Source organism: Nuphar pumila, chromosome 1 (assembly GCF_984573655.1).
Source record: "Nuphar pumila chromosome 1, dmNupPumi1.hap1.1, whole genome shotgun sequence".
Classification (NCBI taxonomy): Eukaryota; Viridiplantae; Streptophyta; class Magnoliopsida; order Nymphaeales; family Nymphaeaceae; genus Nuphar; species Nuphar pumila.
Window position 1 is genome coordinate 38,723,032 of NC_143249.1, and position 17,131 is coordinate 38,740,162.

Consider the following 17,131-nt stretch of genomic DNA (forward strand, 5'->3'; position numbering starts at 1 on the left):
ATGTTTATCACAACATTCATAACTATGCTATCACCATCATTGGATAAGTTTGGTCAATTTATTGTAGTTTACTGCATGAACCATGTTGCACTGGATTCATTATTTGCACACTACCTGGACATCACCCCATCTGTCTATATTCCATATTGATTGACTGTCTGCATCTCACAGATCTATGTGTGTTTCCCTGTTACACTTCATCTCATTACCCGCCCTCCCCCCTATTTTTGGAATGCCATCTTTTACGGTTCATTGCATAACATGGTTAAACACGTTGCACCTTCTATTGTTACAGGAGAGCAAAGGAATGTCTCTTTGCCCACTCTTGATGCTTTAGTTGAGGGACCAGCGCCCCAATTAATATTGAAAGACATAAGTGGGAGCCTCTTAAAGGGTCAGATTCCTTTAAGAATCAGAAGAAATCAAGCAATAATCTAATCGAGCAATCACCTATGTTCAAATTCAATCTGCTTGGCCAGTTGAGGTTGTCGTAAATGGCGCACCAACTTTTATGTTTTTCAAGAGAGCTTCTCAAATCCACAGATGTTCTTCATCCTCAAAATGGTTCATCAACCCAAACTCTAGAGGCTAGGTTTAATGCTCCGAATCTTGCATATGAAAACCTTGGATAATATCCTGAACAATAGAAATCATACTTCAGGTTATACTCTTGTGGATTGCTTCTTTCTAGTTTGTTGGTTCTTGGACAACTCCCTCCATTTCTCACAGTGATGGGATCACTAAAAGTGTATTAATTTGTAGAGGCTCGGTTTTGTACAACCACTTAACCGACGTAGCTGAATCACTATCCTCCATGGTTGCTTTTCTCAATATCTACTACCTCTTCACTATAAATATATATATATATATATATATATATATATATATATATATATATATATATATATATATATATATATATATATATATTTAGCACGTCTACTATCTCCCTGCTGCAGCTATTATCTTTCAGCATATCACAAATTATGTTCTGAAGGTCACACTTACCACCACTATTATTCATTCCATGCTTCATAACACTTTGTTTTTTTTCATTCTTTATTCATTATTATTATGTTTTGTTATTATGTTTTCTGATTTATAGCATGACATCTGTATTTGTCTTGTCTAATGCATATCATGCTTATTGCCCTCACACTCACCATTCTTATGCATATTACTGCCCAGCACATTACTTGTAAACCTTACAGAAGGGAGATTTTGAAATTCTTGAATTTGAAGATTTGGTGGTTTCACTAGAAGTTACAGTATAGAGTGGATTTGCTTTGAGCCTCTGAATTGTAATGTGTGGCATTCATTTACTCGAGAGGTTATGGGGAAACGTCACTTTCAGGAATGTGTTATTTGAAATGCCTACCGATATACAGATGATAATGAAATCATAAGGTTTGCTTGCACAGTGGCATAAAATCGTTTCATTCAAGCCAATTGCATGTGAGGTTAGCTCCCCCCCTATCAATATAAGATGGGTCAGGACCTTCTTGGAGTTTGCCTGCCTTCTTTTCCAATATTTACACTTGAATTTTACAATGGTGGGGATTCTTAAAGGTTAGCTTGCGCTCCTTTCTAATTCATATGATGCTCACTTTCTCTGTTTTAATTTTGGTAAAGTTGTTATTCAAGGCTATAAGAAGTTCGACTGGCATATTCTTATAATTCGTGGATTGCATCATAATAAGTGAGGTTTGTATATCTTTTCTTTTAGAATCTGCGATGGCTACGATCAAAGTCACAACTTGATGGGTTGAGTTTGCAGACTGTGTTCGCTCATCGAACTGGTATTTACATATAGTGCAGTATTTGGGCTCTTCCATCATATATTTCTGAACATTCCTGTAGTGTTAATACAACACGTATCACTAACATCACACCTAACATACAACCACCCATACCTCCACCTACCCCACAAACACCATTTCCCATAAGCTGTCTTCATTTACATACAACAGCTACTCACTACACTTCCATAGCATACACTCTGCTGCACACACCTTTTAAATGCACCATGTTCACTACTGCTATACCACATGTTGCATCCTACAACAAAAACCCCAACACTCACTCCACTGTGCACCACTCTGCACCTTCCAACATCATCATCATTTCACCTGTTAGCCGCCCCTTTCACACTTGCTGGAGCACCTGTGCACTCACACAAACCTTCACCATGTTGTACCCATGCCATCACCTTCTCATAACTACCACACAACCCATTGTTTCCTCTTTATCTACAGTATTCTCACCAACAACATCACCACTACTTACCTACCCTTACAACATCCATGCATAACACAACCCAACGACTACTTGCTGCATATTCACTGTACCCGATGTACCTTCACTGCATATCAGCAGCTCTTGCTGCGATTTTTATTCCACCACTGTATTTTACCTTTCACTGGCATTGTTGCATCATCATATAGTACTCTACACATCCCATTGCATATTACCTATTGTGTAAAACCAAGTAACAACAGTGTTAGAACTGCTACAACTCTCTGCATTTCCACCATACTGTATCACCTTCACTACCAACCATTCCACCCCTGTGCACTCACAGCACAACAGCCCTATGGGCTGCCGTGATTTTCTGTATTTTCATAGTATATCTCCTGCCATACCATTGCCCCACATCACTGATTGCACCCCCTTTGAAATTCCCATTCACCAACACCAACATCTTATCCTTCACTGCATCTACACAATCCCTTCACACTTATGTCATTTCACCTTTCTCAGTTACAACAACAATCTCTATCAGCATGAGTTATTAGTCTATAGTCTATTGAAGTCGTATATAATGTTCACATTCAGCAATAGTGTTACCACTTATACTTTAGAAACCTACATAGGATTTCATTTTTTTGGCCATAGCATACTTAACATAAATGTAGGATCACGTAGTGCTTAAGTTCATCATTTATTAGATCCCACACAAAGTATGTATTTGTAATATGCTGTATATATATTCCTGCATCCCATATACTCTCTCTAGTTCATTTTATCACATCATATGATTTTTTTTTTTTATTTAAGCCTAGGATATGCCACATGTATCTTCCATTTAGCTTAAACATTGCATTCTTCCATTAGGATAGATACTTTCATGTATACCCCTAGTCTTAATACAATATTTTCGGTTCTTCTTATATATATTGCATTTGCTAGATGCTAACTTTGTTTTGCAGGGATACATGGAAATATTAATTCTTTCTCTTAGATTAAGATTTTATTTCAATTTTAATCCAAAGTTGTAATAGCTAGATATTAATGATTATCCGAAGGAAGCTCTGGAGTGTTTTATCGGGATGCAGCGGGCTGGTTTTCAGGCTAGCGAGTACACCCATGTTGGCATTCTCATGGCGTCCGGTCAATTGTCGGATTCACGACTAGGTATGCAGATTCACTGGGGGCTTCTTGCCGGAGGCATTGGTTCCAATGTGTTTGTTTGGAATTCCTTGCTTGATATGTACGGGAAATGTGGGGATGTTGATAGTGCCCGCCAAGTGTTTGATATGATGCCTGAGAGAAACATCGTGTCATGGAATGCGATGATCATTGCTTATCAACGAAACGGGCGCTATGCAAAATGCATTAATGCGGTTCGTAACATGAGGCTTTACGGATTGGAGCCTGATCAGATAACTTTGTCTAGTGTTCTTACTGCTTATGTAAAGGAAGGGTTGGTAGAAGATGCGCGGGGATTGCTTGATAAGATGCTTGGGAGAGACAAGGTCTGTTGGACGGCTATGATAGTCGGGTATGCGCAAAATGGGAAAGGAGAAGATGCTCTGGTCTTGTTCGTTCAGATGTTGCGGGAAGGCGTTCTGCCTGATAATTTTACCATGTCGAGTGTAATTAGGGCTTGTGCCAGTTTAGCCTCTCTGGATCTTGGAAATACGATTCATGCTCGAGCTTTAATGATTGGAATTGGGGCCTATGATTTGCTTGTATCGAGCGCACTTGTCGATATGTATGCAAAGTGTGGTGAAATCCCTGATGCATGGAATGTATTTGATAGCATGCCCATTAGGAATGTGGTTACATGGAATTCAATGATCATGGGCTTTGCACAGAATGGAAGGGATGCTGAGGCAATATTGCTTTATGAGAAAATGTTGCAAGAGAGCTGGAAACCTGATAATACTTCATTTGTGGGTGTTCTTTCTGCTTGCTGCCATGCTTGCCTTCTTGATGATGGTCGTAAGTACTTCAATTCCATAAGTGAAGTTCATGGGATGATGGCAACCACAGACCATTATGCCTGCATGATCAACCTGCTTGGCCGTTTCAACAAGCTAAGGGAAGCAGTAGAATTGATTGAAAACATGCCCAGTGAGCCCAATTATCTAATATGGTCCACATTATTGGCTTTGTGCCGGAGGTGCGGTAATCTTGAAATTGGAGAAATGGCAGCAAGGCATCTTTTCAAGTTGGATGGCTTTGATGCAGGGCCTTATATAATGCTGTCTAACATGTATGCTGCCGCTGGAAGATGTTGCAGCCATTAGGCTTCTCATGAAGGACAGGAACATCAAGAAATGCCCAGCTTATAGCTGGATTGAGATCAATAATAAGATGCACAAGTTCATCTCTGATGACAGAACACACCTGCAAACAGAGAAGATATACAATGAGTTGAAGAGGTTAATGGAGCAACTAGGCAAAGCTGGTTTTACTCACAATACAAGCTTTGTACTACACAATGTTGAGGAAACTGAGAAGCTGGAGTCCATTAGTTATCATAGCGAGAAGCTGGCTCTTGCATTTGGGTTAATCAGCAAACCTCCAGGGTCGGTTATTAGAATCATGAAGAACATTCGTGTTTCTGGTGACTGCCATTTATTCATGAAGTTTGTGTCTATTGCTGCAAATCAACATATTATTTTGAGAGATTCAAACCGATTCCATCATTTTATTGATGGAAAATGCTCTTGCAATGATCATTGGTGATGCAAGTCTTATAAATCTATAACTGAGAAATCCAAATCATGACGGAGTATTTTATTTGTTTCTTGGAGCTATTTATGTAGAGTTTCCTCCTTGAATCTCAAATCTAGAACATGAGCAACAGTTTCAAGTGGATGCCAGAGTCCAGCGTGTTGATCGATCCAATAATCCATGATATTGTGTTGTTGGAAGTAGGTCAGAAAAAATTGATTCAGAGGCCTTATTGGCAGAGCATTGTGACCCATTTGAATGTATACGATTCATTCTCGGTACCACAGGAACACTAAGTTTTTTTTTTCTTGGAAACTTTGGGCATCCCCAAATTCACTCAAGATGTGCCTCAAGTACAAAAATGTTAGGGATGAACAAATTGTAGGTTGATGGCCTTGGGGAGCCACATCCTAAGGTGAGCTTGCTGCACAGCATTTTCTGGTGGTTTGATAGCATTAAGAGGTGACAACCCTTGTCATTGGTTTTCAGATAACTCCTAAAGTCAGTTATTCCAAGGACTTATTCGAGATGAGGATGCTTCAAAAGTTTAATAACGGAATGGGAAGTGAAAGTCTATAGTGTGCAGCTGGTTGATTGATTCAAGGCCTTGGGAGCCATTTTTGGTTAGCAATGACCATGAATAAGGAATCAAATGCTAGAACATGTAACCCAATTCCTCATTCCTCAATGTGTGGGACTAGAAGTGGATTAACCTAATTAGTCCATTTACTGGAGAATATGTTCGATGTCTATGTGTTAAATTGTGGACATTCATGAAAAAAGAAGAAACAAAAGAAGGATGGATATTTGGAAACTATGGTACAACTTCTTGATACATAGAAGAGCATATAGTTAGAGATTCCAAGGATGAAGATAGCATGACATATACACATGCAACAATTGTCAAATAGGAGTTTTGCCGAGTGCTGTAATGAAGGTACCTTATGATTCCTGGGATCCAATACAGCTGCTGGACACTCAAAGTCTTTTGCTCTCACCACAATTGAGGAATTGGTCAGGAGTAAATCAGCTGCTCCTCGTGCACGAGAAACCACATATGTGTCGTGTACTGATGATTCATCAGCAAAGAATTCACATACAACAACCTTATTTCGCCCATTCTTAAGCGCTTCAGGGGAACTGCATTCGGCAGCAGCTTCACTGTAATACAGTGGCAACTCTTTCACTGATTTGTTACCAACATACAAGGATGAACCAATGAAGGAAACTCCATTTCCCAGAGTGACAATACCGGAGAATCTCCAATCTATGGTTGTAGCACCGACTGTTAGTATCCATGGTGCACTGTTGCTAATAGTCCTGGAATCATGTCCCCTGTTTCCAGCAGCTGCAGCATCTACAATACCTTTCTCAATTGCTGCAAATGATGCTATAGCAGTGGGGTCTTCATAGAGGTGAGATCACGTCCACGCCGTCGGCAATTGCTTGATCAATGCCCGCAAGCTTATCTGAATCAGTGAGTCCTTCCCAAATAACCTTATACATCGCCAATTGTGCTCGTGGAGCTATTCCTCTTGCAGTGCCTGCAGCATAACCAAAATACCGCGGGCATAATTGACAGCAGCAGTTGATACAATGTGTGTGCCGTGACCATCAGTATCTCTTGCAGAGTTGTGGTGTAATTGGGGTCCTCTGCTAATAGGCCCTTGTTGAAATAACGTGCTCCAATGAGCTTTCTGTTGCACATAGAGGCATTGAAGGCTGTACCAGCTTGGCACTGGCCCATCCACCTCTTCGGAATCTGCGGCATGCTGTCTTCTCTGAAACTCAAACTTTCAGGCCAAATGTCGGTGTCGATCACTCCGATAATGACATCTTCACCATACTTGGAAGCTGGATAGATCCCGAGACAGGATTCGGGCCCAAGTATTTATGTGTGTATGCGGTTTCCTTTGTGCCTTTAATATCAGGGAAAGCATGAACAAAACCAGGAGAGTTCTCAAGTAACTCAAGCTGAGATTTTGAGAGAACAGCACTAAAATCATTCATCACATTGCTGTAAGAATAAAGAAGGTTTGGTTGTGTTGCAGCAGATTTATCATCAGCAGCAGCAACAATGAAGCAAGGTGATGAAAGGAGAGAAGTGTACCAATGATGGTGGCTGCTGCTGGGGATGGCAGTGGAACTGGGCAGGGACAAGTTCTCTATCCCCACCCCATCTCAAAATCCTGCCCTCCATCCCCGCCGTCATCCTCACACTGGTTTTGATATTAACCTCCATCCCCGCCTTCATCTCCTTTTGATGTCCTCCATCTTCGGTTCAAACGGGGTAAAGCGGGTCCAGTCCCATTTCCTCTTGATCCATTGCCATCCTAAAGAAGGATTGGGGATGGAACTGGGTGGGGCAAGGCGGGAATCAGGACGGGAATGGGGCGGGAACTGCACAGGTTTTGATTTTAACCTCCATTCCTTCCTCTATTCCCGTTTCATGTCCTCCGTCCCTAGTCCAAACAGGCCAAGATGGGGCGGGGCCCGTTTCCCCAAGTCCACTGCCATCCCTAGCTGCTGCTACTGTAAATATAAGGAGAGAAATATTAAAATATGACATTTTAAACAAGTGTTTATTTTGAAAAATATGGGAGTGTTAACGCAACAAAATCACATTTTGCAGTTATTTATAATTTTGTACGTATTTTATACATTTATATATGACGATATTTTCTTGAGAATTTCATGAGAAAAACTGGAGACTTTTCTTGGCTGATATTTTCCCAAGTCGGAGATTTGTCAGCATGATTCTGATAAGTGATAATGGTGGGTCCAGGGTCCGTAGTCATAAAGAATCCATATCCAAAGTCTTGCTTTCTGTCCTTGGGTAAAGATAGGGCCGGCTCTCTTTGTAAGAAAAGAAAGAAGCAGATACTTTGGGAAGAGTAACAACTGAGTCAGCAAGAATCTGCATGGTGATTCTACAAGAGATCATGATCACGATAATTCTGGTAGATACTCCTCTGATTGTTCTAAAGAGGGAAATCCTATCAACACAACAAAGGCAAATGATCAAGATGTATCTAGAAATAGATCCTATAAACTATGAAACATTTGTATTAAGAGAATATATATAACAAGGCTAAACAAGTCTATCGGTATCTCTTAACGGATAGCATTCTCGTGGATGTAGGTGTATTATACATTGAACCACGTTAATTCCTGTTATCTTTCTTCTTCTTTGCTTACCTTTTCATGGTATTAGAGTAAGTCGATCAAATGGCTTCCTCTTCAACAAAAATTTTCTACCCATATAATTTGAATGTAGCAAACTTTGTGTCCATCAAGTTGACTCATTCGAACTTCTTGTTGTGTCAAACTCATATATTGGGACTCATTGAGAGTCAAGATATGGGAGGTTTTATCGACCGAGAAATACAAATGCCGTCAAAGTATCTTGCAGTCGATGGAGAAAATACTTCAGAAGACCTAAATCCAGATTTTCTTGCGTGGCGAAAATTTGATCGCCTACTACAGGGATGGATTACAAGGACGCTTGTTGAAGAAATTGTGGGGCTTGTTATTGGACAATAATCGTCTCGAGAGGTATGGAATACCATAACGAGTTATTTTGTCCATGAATCTCAAGAATAAGAAATGCTTCTTATGCAAAAATTACAAATGCATAAGAAAAGAAACAAGTCGGTCGATGAGTATACAAGAAATTTTAAGACTACATGTGATGAATTGGCTGCCATTGGCAAGCCTATCGCTGATCATTTCAAAGTTTTTTGGCTGTTGATCGATATTGGGAAGATTTATGAATCTTTTCGTACTACTATGCTCAAACCGTCGATGCCTTTGTATCTTGAAGTAGCTGCATTGCTCCAAAATCATAAGACCATGAGAAATTTGGATGAAGATGTCAGAACTCAAGTCGCCTTTGTCAGCCAGCGATTCTCTAATCAAAAGTTTAAAGGTAACAAAAATCAAAGTTTCAATCAAAACTTCAATTCTAAAGGGTGTGGTTTCCTTCAAGCTAGTCAAGGGACAACCTGGAACTCTGACAACGAAAACAAGAAGCCAAATCGAGAAAAAGGGGTCATCTGTCAAATTTGCAACAAAAATAATCATAGTGCTCCTAACTGCTGGCATAGATTCAATCAAACATTTCAACCCCAACAGGTTCCTCAATCACTTGCTGCCATTAAAGTCATCGGTAGTCAAGACCACCAGTGGTTTCCTAACATCGGGGCCTCAGCACATGTGACATCTAATCCAAGTAACTTCGATTCTCTCACTACATATTCTAGAATGGACAAAATTATGGTTGGCAACAAGCAAAAATTAGACATCACCCACGTCGGGAAAGCCACTATATCTAACGGCCAACAACATGTCACTTTGGATAATATGCTTGTTGTGCTGTAAATCAAGAAAAAAATGATTTTCGTTAGTCAACTTACATCCGATCTTTCGTATATTTTTGAGTTTTCGGCTAATGGGTTTGTTGTGAAGGACACGAAGACCAAACAAGTGGTGATCTCGGGGACCAGGTGTGATGATCTCTCTGCATTTGACCATAAAGGAATGCAGAAAGCGAACCAGATTCATGAAGTTTATTTTTCTTTCAGATTTCAGTTTGCTAATAGGGGTATATGGCATCAGTGACTTGGCCATATCCATCGTGAGATAGTTGATTTTCTTGCAAATAAAAAGGCAATTTGCATAAACGGGACTAGTTATAAGAATTTAATTTGCTCTAGTTGTCAGATGGCTAAAATGTGTCGCTTGCCCTATTTGCCTATTGATGAACATTGTGATCAGTTTCTTGGAAAAGTCCATTGTGATCTATAGGGACCAGCCCCAGTCACTTCGATTGACCGATTTTTATATTATGCTGTTTTCATTGATGCTGTTTATATGGTTTTACCCATTGCAACTCAAATCTGAACTCTTTCATGTTTTCACCATCTTTCACAAATTTATTGAAAATCAGTTTGATCGCAAAATTAAAAAGTTTCAAACCGATGAAGGAGGTGAGTTTAATAGTATCAAATTAAGGGATTATTTACACGACAACGGGATCCAACATCTCAAAGCTTGTCCTAAAACTCCTTCCCAAAATGGGATGGCTAAGCGTCGACATCGAACTATTGTCGAACTTGGCCTCGCCATGATGTTACATGCTAGTATACCATCTCAATTTTGGGTCGAGGCATTTTCCACAGCAGTTAGGCTCATTAATCGGCTTCCTACCCCTACACTACACATGCAGTCTCCTTTTGAACTTGTCTTTGGGAAAGCTCCAACGTACTCTTGCCTGTGCACCTTTGGGACTCGATGCTTTTCGTATTTTCGTGACTATGTGCAGCATAAGCTTCAACCCTGATCCTTGCCTTGTGTATTTATGGGATACAACTCCATACATAAAGGTTACAAATGCCTTTGCTCACCAACTGGGCACCTGTATATTTCCCGTCATGTTGTCTTTGATGAGGAAATCTTTCCCTACAAGCAACAGGTACGTTATTCTCCTCGGCTAGCATACACCAAGACGAGGTTAGTTTTCATGATTGGAGTGATTTGTTTTCACCGGGAGATCAGCCCCCTTCTAATGCTACCACTCCTTTCAACCCACATCATACTTGCTGTCATAATGATCCAGAGTCGTCATCTCCTGACCTTTATGCTTCGACCAGCCCTAGCGTGCTATGCCCTTTAGTTACCCATTCCAGCTCCTCGGATCTTAGAGCTCATGGTGAGCAAGGTGATGATCCTATCACTCACTCAGTTGCTCCTTCTCTACAGTCCACTACCACAGGAACCACCAGACATTCTATGATCACTCGAGCCAAAGTCGGGATTGTCAAACCCAACCCTAAATATTTTTTGGCCCTCACTGTCCCGCTTGAACCAAAAACTGTGAAACAGACCTTACAAGATCCCGGTTGGGTCTGCACCATGCAAGAAGAAATGCAAGCTCTTGATCATTGTCACACCTGGACATTAGTCCCTCGCCAACCAGATATGAATGTTGTGACTACTCGGTGGGTCTTTAAAACTAAGTTGAAAAGTGATGGCACGATTGAACGACTAAAAGTGTGCCTTGTGGCTCGAGGATACCATCAAGTGCATGGAGTCAATTTTTTGGAAACTTTTTTCCCGGTCATTAAGCCATCCACCATTCAGATTGTCTTAACATTGGCCCTCTCTAATAACTGGCCCATCAAGCAATTAGATGTCAAAAATGTGTTCCTTCATGAGATTTTGGATCAAATTGTGTTTATTGAGCAACCTACTGGGTTTGTGGATGCTGCCCGACCTCACCATGTTTTTCGCCTCCATCGAGCTCTTTATGACCTTTGACAAGCACCCCGGGCATGGTATGACCGGTTTGGCTCATATCTACTTTCTAAAGGATTTTTCTCTAGTGTTTCTAACTCATCCTTGTTTGTTTGCCATTCTTCTAGTGGCACCATTCTACTTCTGTTATATGTTGATGATATCATCTTAACGTGCAGTAATCCCTTGCTTCTTGACACTCTTATTAAAGATCTTAGTCATGAGTTTGCTATGAAGGATTTGGGGTATTTGCATCATTTTCTTGGAATTGAAGTTCTACATATTCTCGGGGGACTATTCCTTAATCAATGCAGATATGCTTACAACCTTTTAGAAAAGACTAATTTGCTCTCATGTAAGCCGACAGTGACACCCTTAATCACAAATTTCAAGGCTCCAATTGACGATGCTCCATTTTCAGATCCTATGTTATTTCGAAGCTTGATTGGCAGACTCCAATATCTTACTTTTACTAGACCAGATATCTCCTTCAGTGTTAATTTTCTTAGCCAGTTTATGCAATCTCCCAGAGATAGTCACTTTCAACTCACAAAGCGGTTACTCCGCTATATTCATGGGACTATTGATCTTGACATCAATCTTCTCTCTTAATCACAACTCCATCTCCATGCATTCTCGGATTTTGATTGGGCTGGGTGCCCCGAAATGCGCCGCTCTACCACTGATTTTGCTACTTTCATTGGCTCAAATTGTATCTCTTGGACTGCTAAGAAACAACCAACTGTTGCTCGATCTACTACAGAGGCGGAGTATCGTTCCATGGCTTCTGTGGCAGCTGAGTTAACATGGATCTCCTACATTCTTAAGGACATTGGGCTCTATCTTGTCGATCCCCCTGTGCTGTATTGTGATAACATGTTAGCTCTACAGGTTTCTATTAAACCTGTTTTTCACTCTCGCATGAAACATGTGGAACTCGACTACCACTTCTTACGGGAAAAGGTTGCTCTTGGCCTGCTTACTACTCAATTTGTACCGTCATCCTAGCAAGTCGCTGATATTTTCACTAAAGCATTGATAGGCTCGATCTTCACTCACTTGCAAGGCAAACTAGGGCTTTCCTTCCTGTCGCCCAGTTTGAGGGAGGATAACAACCGAGTCAGCAAGAATCTACATGGTGATTCTACAAGACATCATGATACAAGACATCATGATCACGATAATTCTGGTAGAGACTCCTCTGATTGTGCTAAAAAGGGAAATCTTATCAACACAGTGAAGGCAAATGATCAAGATGTATCTAGAAACAGATCCTATAAACTAGGAAACAATTGTATTAAGAGATTATATATAACAAGGATAAACAAGTCTATCGGTATCTCTTAACCGATAGCATTCTCGTGGATGTAGGCGTATCATACACTAAACCACATTAATTTGTGTTGTCTTTCTTCTTCTTTGCTTACCTTTTCAGAGAGATCTTAAGAAAATGTGATTATTTTTAAAATCAAGTCTTTATAGGAATCCACATCCAAGTGCTCCAAAAACCTACTTTGCAGATTCTATTGTCATCAATACTACCCTTGTTTTCTGACGGTTGGCTGAATTTGTAGATGCCATTTGATTTTTGAGTTCTCCTTGGTGTCAAAGTATTCAGAAGAAATGTCATGGTCACAAGATGCGAGTCAATCCAATCAAGTTGCCGACCTATCACTCATACGTGGGTCAAGTTCTGGGAAACAAGACGAAAAGCTTTCCGTTCGGATCAGCTCGGCTGGCGAGACACAGGTCTCAGCTTAAAAATTGAACTTGGCAAGCTGAGTTATGAGCCCGCTGGTTTAGGTAAATGAGGCGAGCACCAAATTTGGCAAGCTCAGCTCTTAGAAGCTTGTTTTACATATATTATATATAATATACACATTTTATTTGTTTTATACATTTATCATATATATATTATATGTATTTTTTATACGAAAAATGATTGTGTTGTATGTAGGGGTGGCAATCGGGACGGGTTGGCGGGTCAGCATACCTCAACACGAACCTGACCCGTTTATTAAACGGGTCAGCTGTGGCAAACATGAACCCGACCCATTTATTAAACGGGTAACCCGACACGACCCGTTAACCTGTTTCATAAACGGGTTGGGTCGGGTAAACGGGTTGGCGGGTTAGCGGGTGGGTTGGAGGGTCGGGGTCGGGTAAACAGGTTGGCGGGTCGGAGTTAGGTAAACGGCTTGACCCACCCACCTAACCTGTTTATTAAATGGTTCAGCTGGGTTGGCGGGTTGGCATACCCCTAACACGAACCCGACCCATTTAATAAACGGGTTAGGCGGGTCAACCTGTTTATGACACAAACTCGTTTATAGCCAAAATAGAACCCGCCTAAGAGGCGGGTTGGCGGGTCGTGTCAGGTTTTGCCACCCTTAGTTGTATGAGTAATTTGATGCATTTTCTTAAAAACACTATAATTTTTTATATTCTTCCTCATATCTAAAATCACAAATATCTAAATTTAAAAGACTTTTTTACCCTTCACACATGAACTTTTATATATGTGAACTTCCTCGCAAATATGTGACTATTTTTTATAATATAATCTCGATTCTCATATCTGTATTTATCTAATCTGATGTCGAAAACTTTTTTTATAGACATTGGAAAGCTTAGGCACGAGCCTATACTTTCATGTTTTGAGTAAGAACTAAAAGCCCTTATAGGGTTTTCATTTTTGAGTTCCAAAACTAGAATAGAAATATGCTTTGCGCCCACTAGAGTTGCACATTTTCTATTGGTTCTATGTTATTTTTTAACTACCTATAGAAAAAATTCAGAAAAGTAAAAAAAAGAGACAAACAAGGACGTTAGCTTTCCACTGCCACAAAGGTCACCTTGATCTAATGAACGGTTTGAGAGAAACATCATTTGGAAGATAGATTGATCCTCTTAAACATGCAAACAATAAACATAGACAAGGATGAGAAAGTTCACATAAAATATAACAGACTTGAGGAAGTCAACATAAAATATAGGTAGACTTGAGCAAGTTTGCATAAAATATATGTGAACTTCCTCAAGTCTACATAAAATATATGCAAACCTGAGGAAGTTCACATAAAATATATGCAGACTTCCTCAAGTCTACATAAAATATATGTGGACTTTATCATTTTATTCAAGTTTAATAAGAAGCTCACATATAATTTTATGTGAATTTCATGAAGTCAACAAAAAAATGTGTGGATCTCATTTTAAGTAGGCATATGCAGCACCTAAGGAGCAAAGCAATATTTTAAGCAAACTTCATCAGTTTCGTGCATGCGAAGGGTAAAAGGGACATTCTAGTGTTGGCTATTTGCAATTTTGAACATGAAAAAAAATATCACAAATTATAGAGATTTTAGGAAAACACATCATTTTTATCGTACAATATAGTCATTTTTTGTTATATATATTATATATTTTATATTATCAAGCTTAAAAACTCTTAAAAATAAGTTTTTAAAGAAAACAAGCTAGCTTGCAATCAAGATTACTTGTTTTATGTCGATCAATCCCTATTCTTTTAGTCATATCCTAGCATCTATATCTCAAAGATTCATGTTTTTATAGTCGTTGAAAAGCTAAGATAAAATCTTCATTTGTTCTTTTGAGTTGGAGCCAAAAACCTTTATAGGGTCATCGTTTCTGGGTTAAAAAATTCAGAAAGATTTTTAGACAATAGTTTATAGTCACCAATCAATATATCTTTTGAGAGCTATATCTTCCCAAGCATATATCATCTTCATGTGATCTTGGTACCCTTGGAAAACTGGTTCTCTTTTATTTTTATGTTCTTTTGATTGTTTTTTTTTTCAGATTTTTAGTGCTGGATTATGGAAAGTAAATTGAATATCATGAGATAGGTATATTGTTGAGATTGTATATCAATCTCGGATCATAAGTGATTCCAGTGTCATTGAAAAGTTGTCAGATTTATCTTTCTATGCTATTTTGGGAGTTTTCTAGAATTCTACTATTTTTTGGCATAAAAAATAGTTTCAAAATATGGTAACAGTTCTAGACTACAAATTATTTTTTGGCAACTCCCTATCTTTTTTACCAGATTTCTTTCTTCAGGTACCGAGATTAAGCAATTCTAGCACCCCATGAGTCAATGTTTGACCTGAGATTAACCTGATAAAGAGCAAATATCATATTTGATGCCCATAACAAAGATTATTCCTAAGAGTAGGAAAGAGACCCTACTTGAGAACATATACTGTCATAGAGGTCATACGTGTGATATTAGAGGACCTTGAGGCAAAGAAGAGGAGGAGAGACACCAATAGGAGTGTATGTGTGTTCCCCAATAGTCGGCATGGAGAGACAAACATAGAAAGAACAATAAATTTTGGGGGTAGAGGTCCATCCACGAGAGAAGGATGCATCTATAGCAGTATAATCAAGAAAGGAGAGGCATACATAAGTCGAGGAGCAATATGTGGCTATTCATTTAAAGGTAGAAACCCAACCACAAGGGGGAGGAGATGTTTGTGGCAGTGCATTCAGGAGGAGGAGAGACAATCACAGGAGGAGCAACGTGCGGTATTGCACTGAGGAGAGGGGTGGCAGCCGGAGGAGGAGGCATTAGTGGCATTGCATTCAAGGGAGGAGATGCAATAACATGAGATGGAGGAGTGCGTGACTCAACACAAAGGGAATGCTGTTCATAACAGGATGACACCCTTCCATAGACCACCTAGGCTACACTACGTACATGGAGAGAAAAGAACTATAAGTTTGTCACAATCTATTACTCGTCATTGATTAGATACTTTTATATTTATCCAAATAAACAATTCAACCATTATTATCAACTAATATACTTTCTACAAGTGTGTTGGAGTTGACAACATGTTCATGAATAGTATAATGCCTTCAGTGAGTTTCACAAAGAAAACTCGAAAGGATGCATTTCAGGGACTTTTTAAAGGTGAGGTCATAGACTTTGAGCTATACCAAAATATATGCATTGGCCAAGAAATAGAATGCAAACACCAACACCTTTAGTTTCTAAATATGATGATGACCATGATGTTGGAAGATGTAGTGCACATAACAGGTTTAAAGTGCTATAGTACTCTTTAATTTTGGTAATATGTTGTTGGACATCAGGAAGATGGCTAGGGAGTATTTGGGAGAAATAGCCAAGCAAATGAAAGGAAAAACAATCTCGCTGAAATGGTTGTGGGGGTACGTACTACCTTGGATGCACATCAGCTCAAGAACCAAGAGTCTATGCAAGCATAAAGCTTTGAGCATTCTTGACGTATTTGTTCGACTCTTGCTTATTTGGAGATGTGACTGGCGTCTTTGTCAATGGAGCATATCAATGATGGCTTCATCAATAATACCTTGAAGACTTGGAGGAGATTGGCCATTATACATGAGGAAACGTTGTCCTCACACACCTCTATGCATCACTTGCTGTGTAAGCAGATGTCTAAAGGATTTTTACATCATGATTGTGCATTTAGAGGTATTTTTGAATGTTACTACATTGGTAGGTTTGGATATGGGAGTACATTGACATCAATGTCAGTTGAAGGTGTTGCATTCCAATAGTTTTCTTGTATAAGGATTATATAAATTGCACTTGTTATTTACTTGTATTTACTTTTTTTGTTAAAGTTGTATAGTGCATAATATATAATGTGTATAATAAAACATCAGGAGACCCTAACTAACGATGAAGACACAAATCATGAGGTGATTATTGAGAACATGGAATTAGCAAGGAGGGAAGTATGGATACACCACTTGACAGAGGTCAGGTTCCAATACGCAAGTCAAGAGTGTAGCAACTTAGAATGTGTCAACCTATTCCATTAGCACCTACATTATGGACAACTAGAAATCGTGTTTTCAG

General features: G+C 39.4%; 2 protein-coding genes and 1 pseudogene across 2 annotated transcripts; 2 read left to right on the forward strand and 1 right to left on the reverse strand.

Moving 5' to 3' along the window:
- Positions 1-3,329: 3,329 nt before the first annotated feature.
- On the forward strand, positions 3,330-4,532 carry LOC149848739 (pentatricopeptide repeat-containing protein At2g13600 pseudogene; annotated as a pseudogene).
- Positions 4,533-4,599: 67 nt separating this feature from the next.
- Positions 4,600-4,974, forward strand: LOC149848740 (pentatricopeptide repeat-containing protein DWY1, chloroplastic-like). Its single transcript, XM_090005127.1, has one exon. It carries the CDS (start codon positions 4,600-4,602, stop codon positions 4,972-4,974), a length of 375 nt encoding a protein of 124 aa, XP_089861253.1.
- A 97-nt stretch (positions 4,975-5,071) lies between these two features.
- On the reverse strand, positions 5,072-6,733 carry LOC149848741 (subtilisin-like protease SBT3). Its single transcript, XM_090005135.1, has 3 exons — positions 6,472-6,733; positions 5,904-6,352; positions 5,072-5,077 (listed from the first exon to the last, which is right to left on the reverse strand). Exons 1-3 carry the CDS (start codon positions 6,731-6,733, stop codon positions 5,072-5,074), a joined length of 717 nt encoding a protein of 238 aa, XP_089861261.1.
- Positions 6,734-17,131: the final 10,398 nt, after the last annotated feature.

Coding starts and splice junctions, on each gene's coding strand:
- LOC149848741 (XM_090005135.1), bottom strand. CDS start 6,733: ATGCCGCAGATTCCGAAGAGGTGGATGGGCCAGTGCCAAGCTGGTACA. Junction 6,353..6,471: donor TAGCTCCACGAGCACAATTG/GCGATGTATAAG, acceptor CCACTGCTATAG/CATCATTTGCAGCAATTGAG.
- LOC149848740 (XM_090005127.1), top strand. CDS start 4,600: ATGCACAAGTTCATCTCTGATGACAGAACACACCTGCAAACAGAGAAG.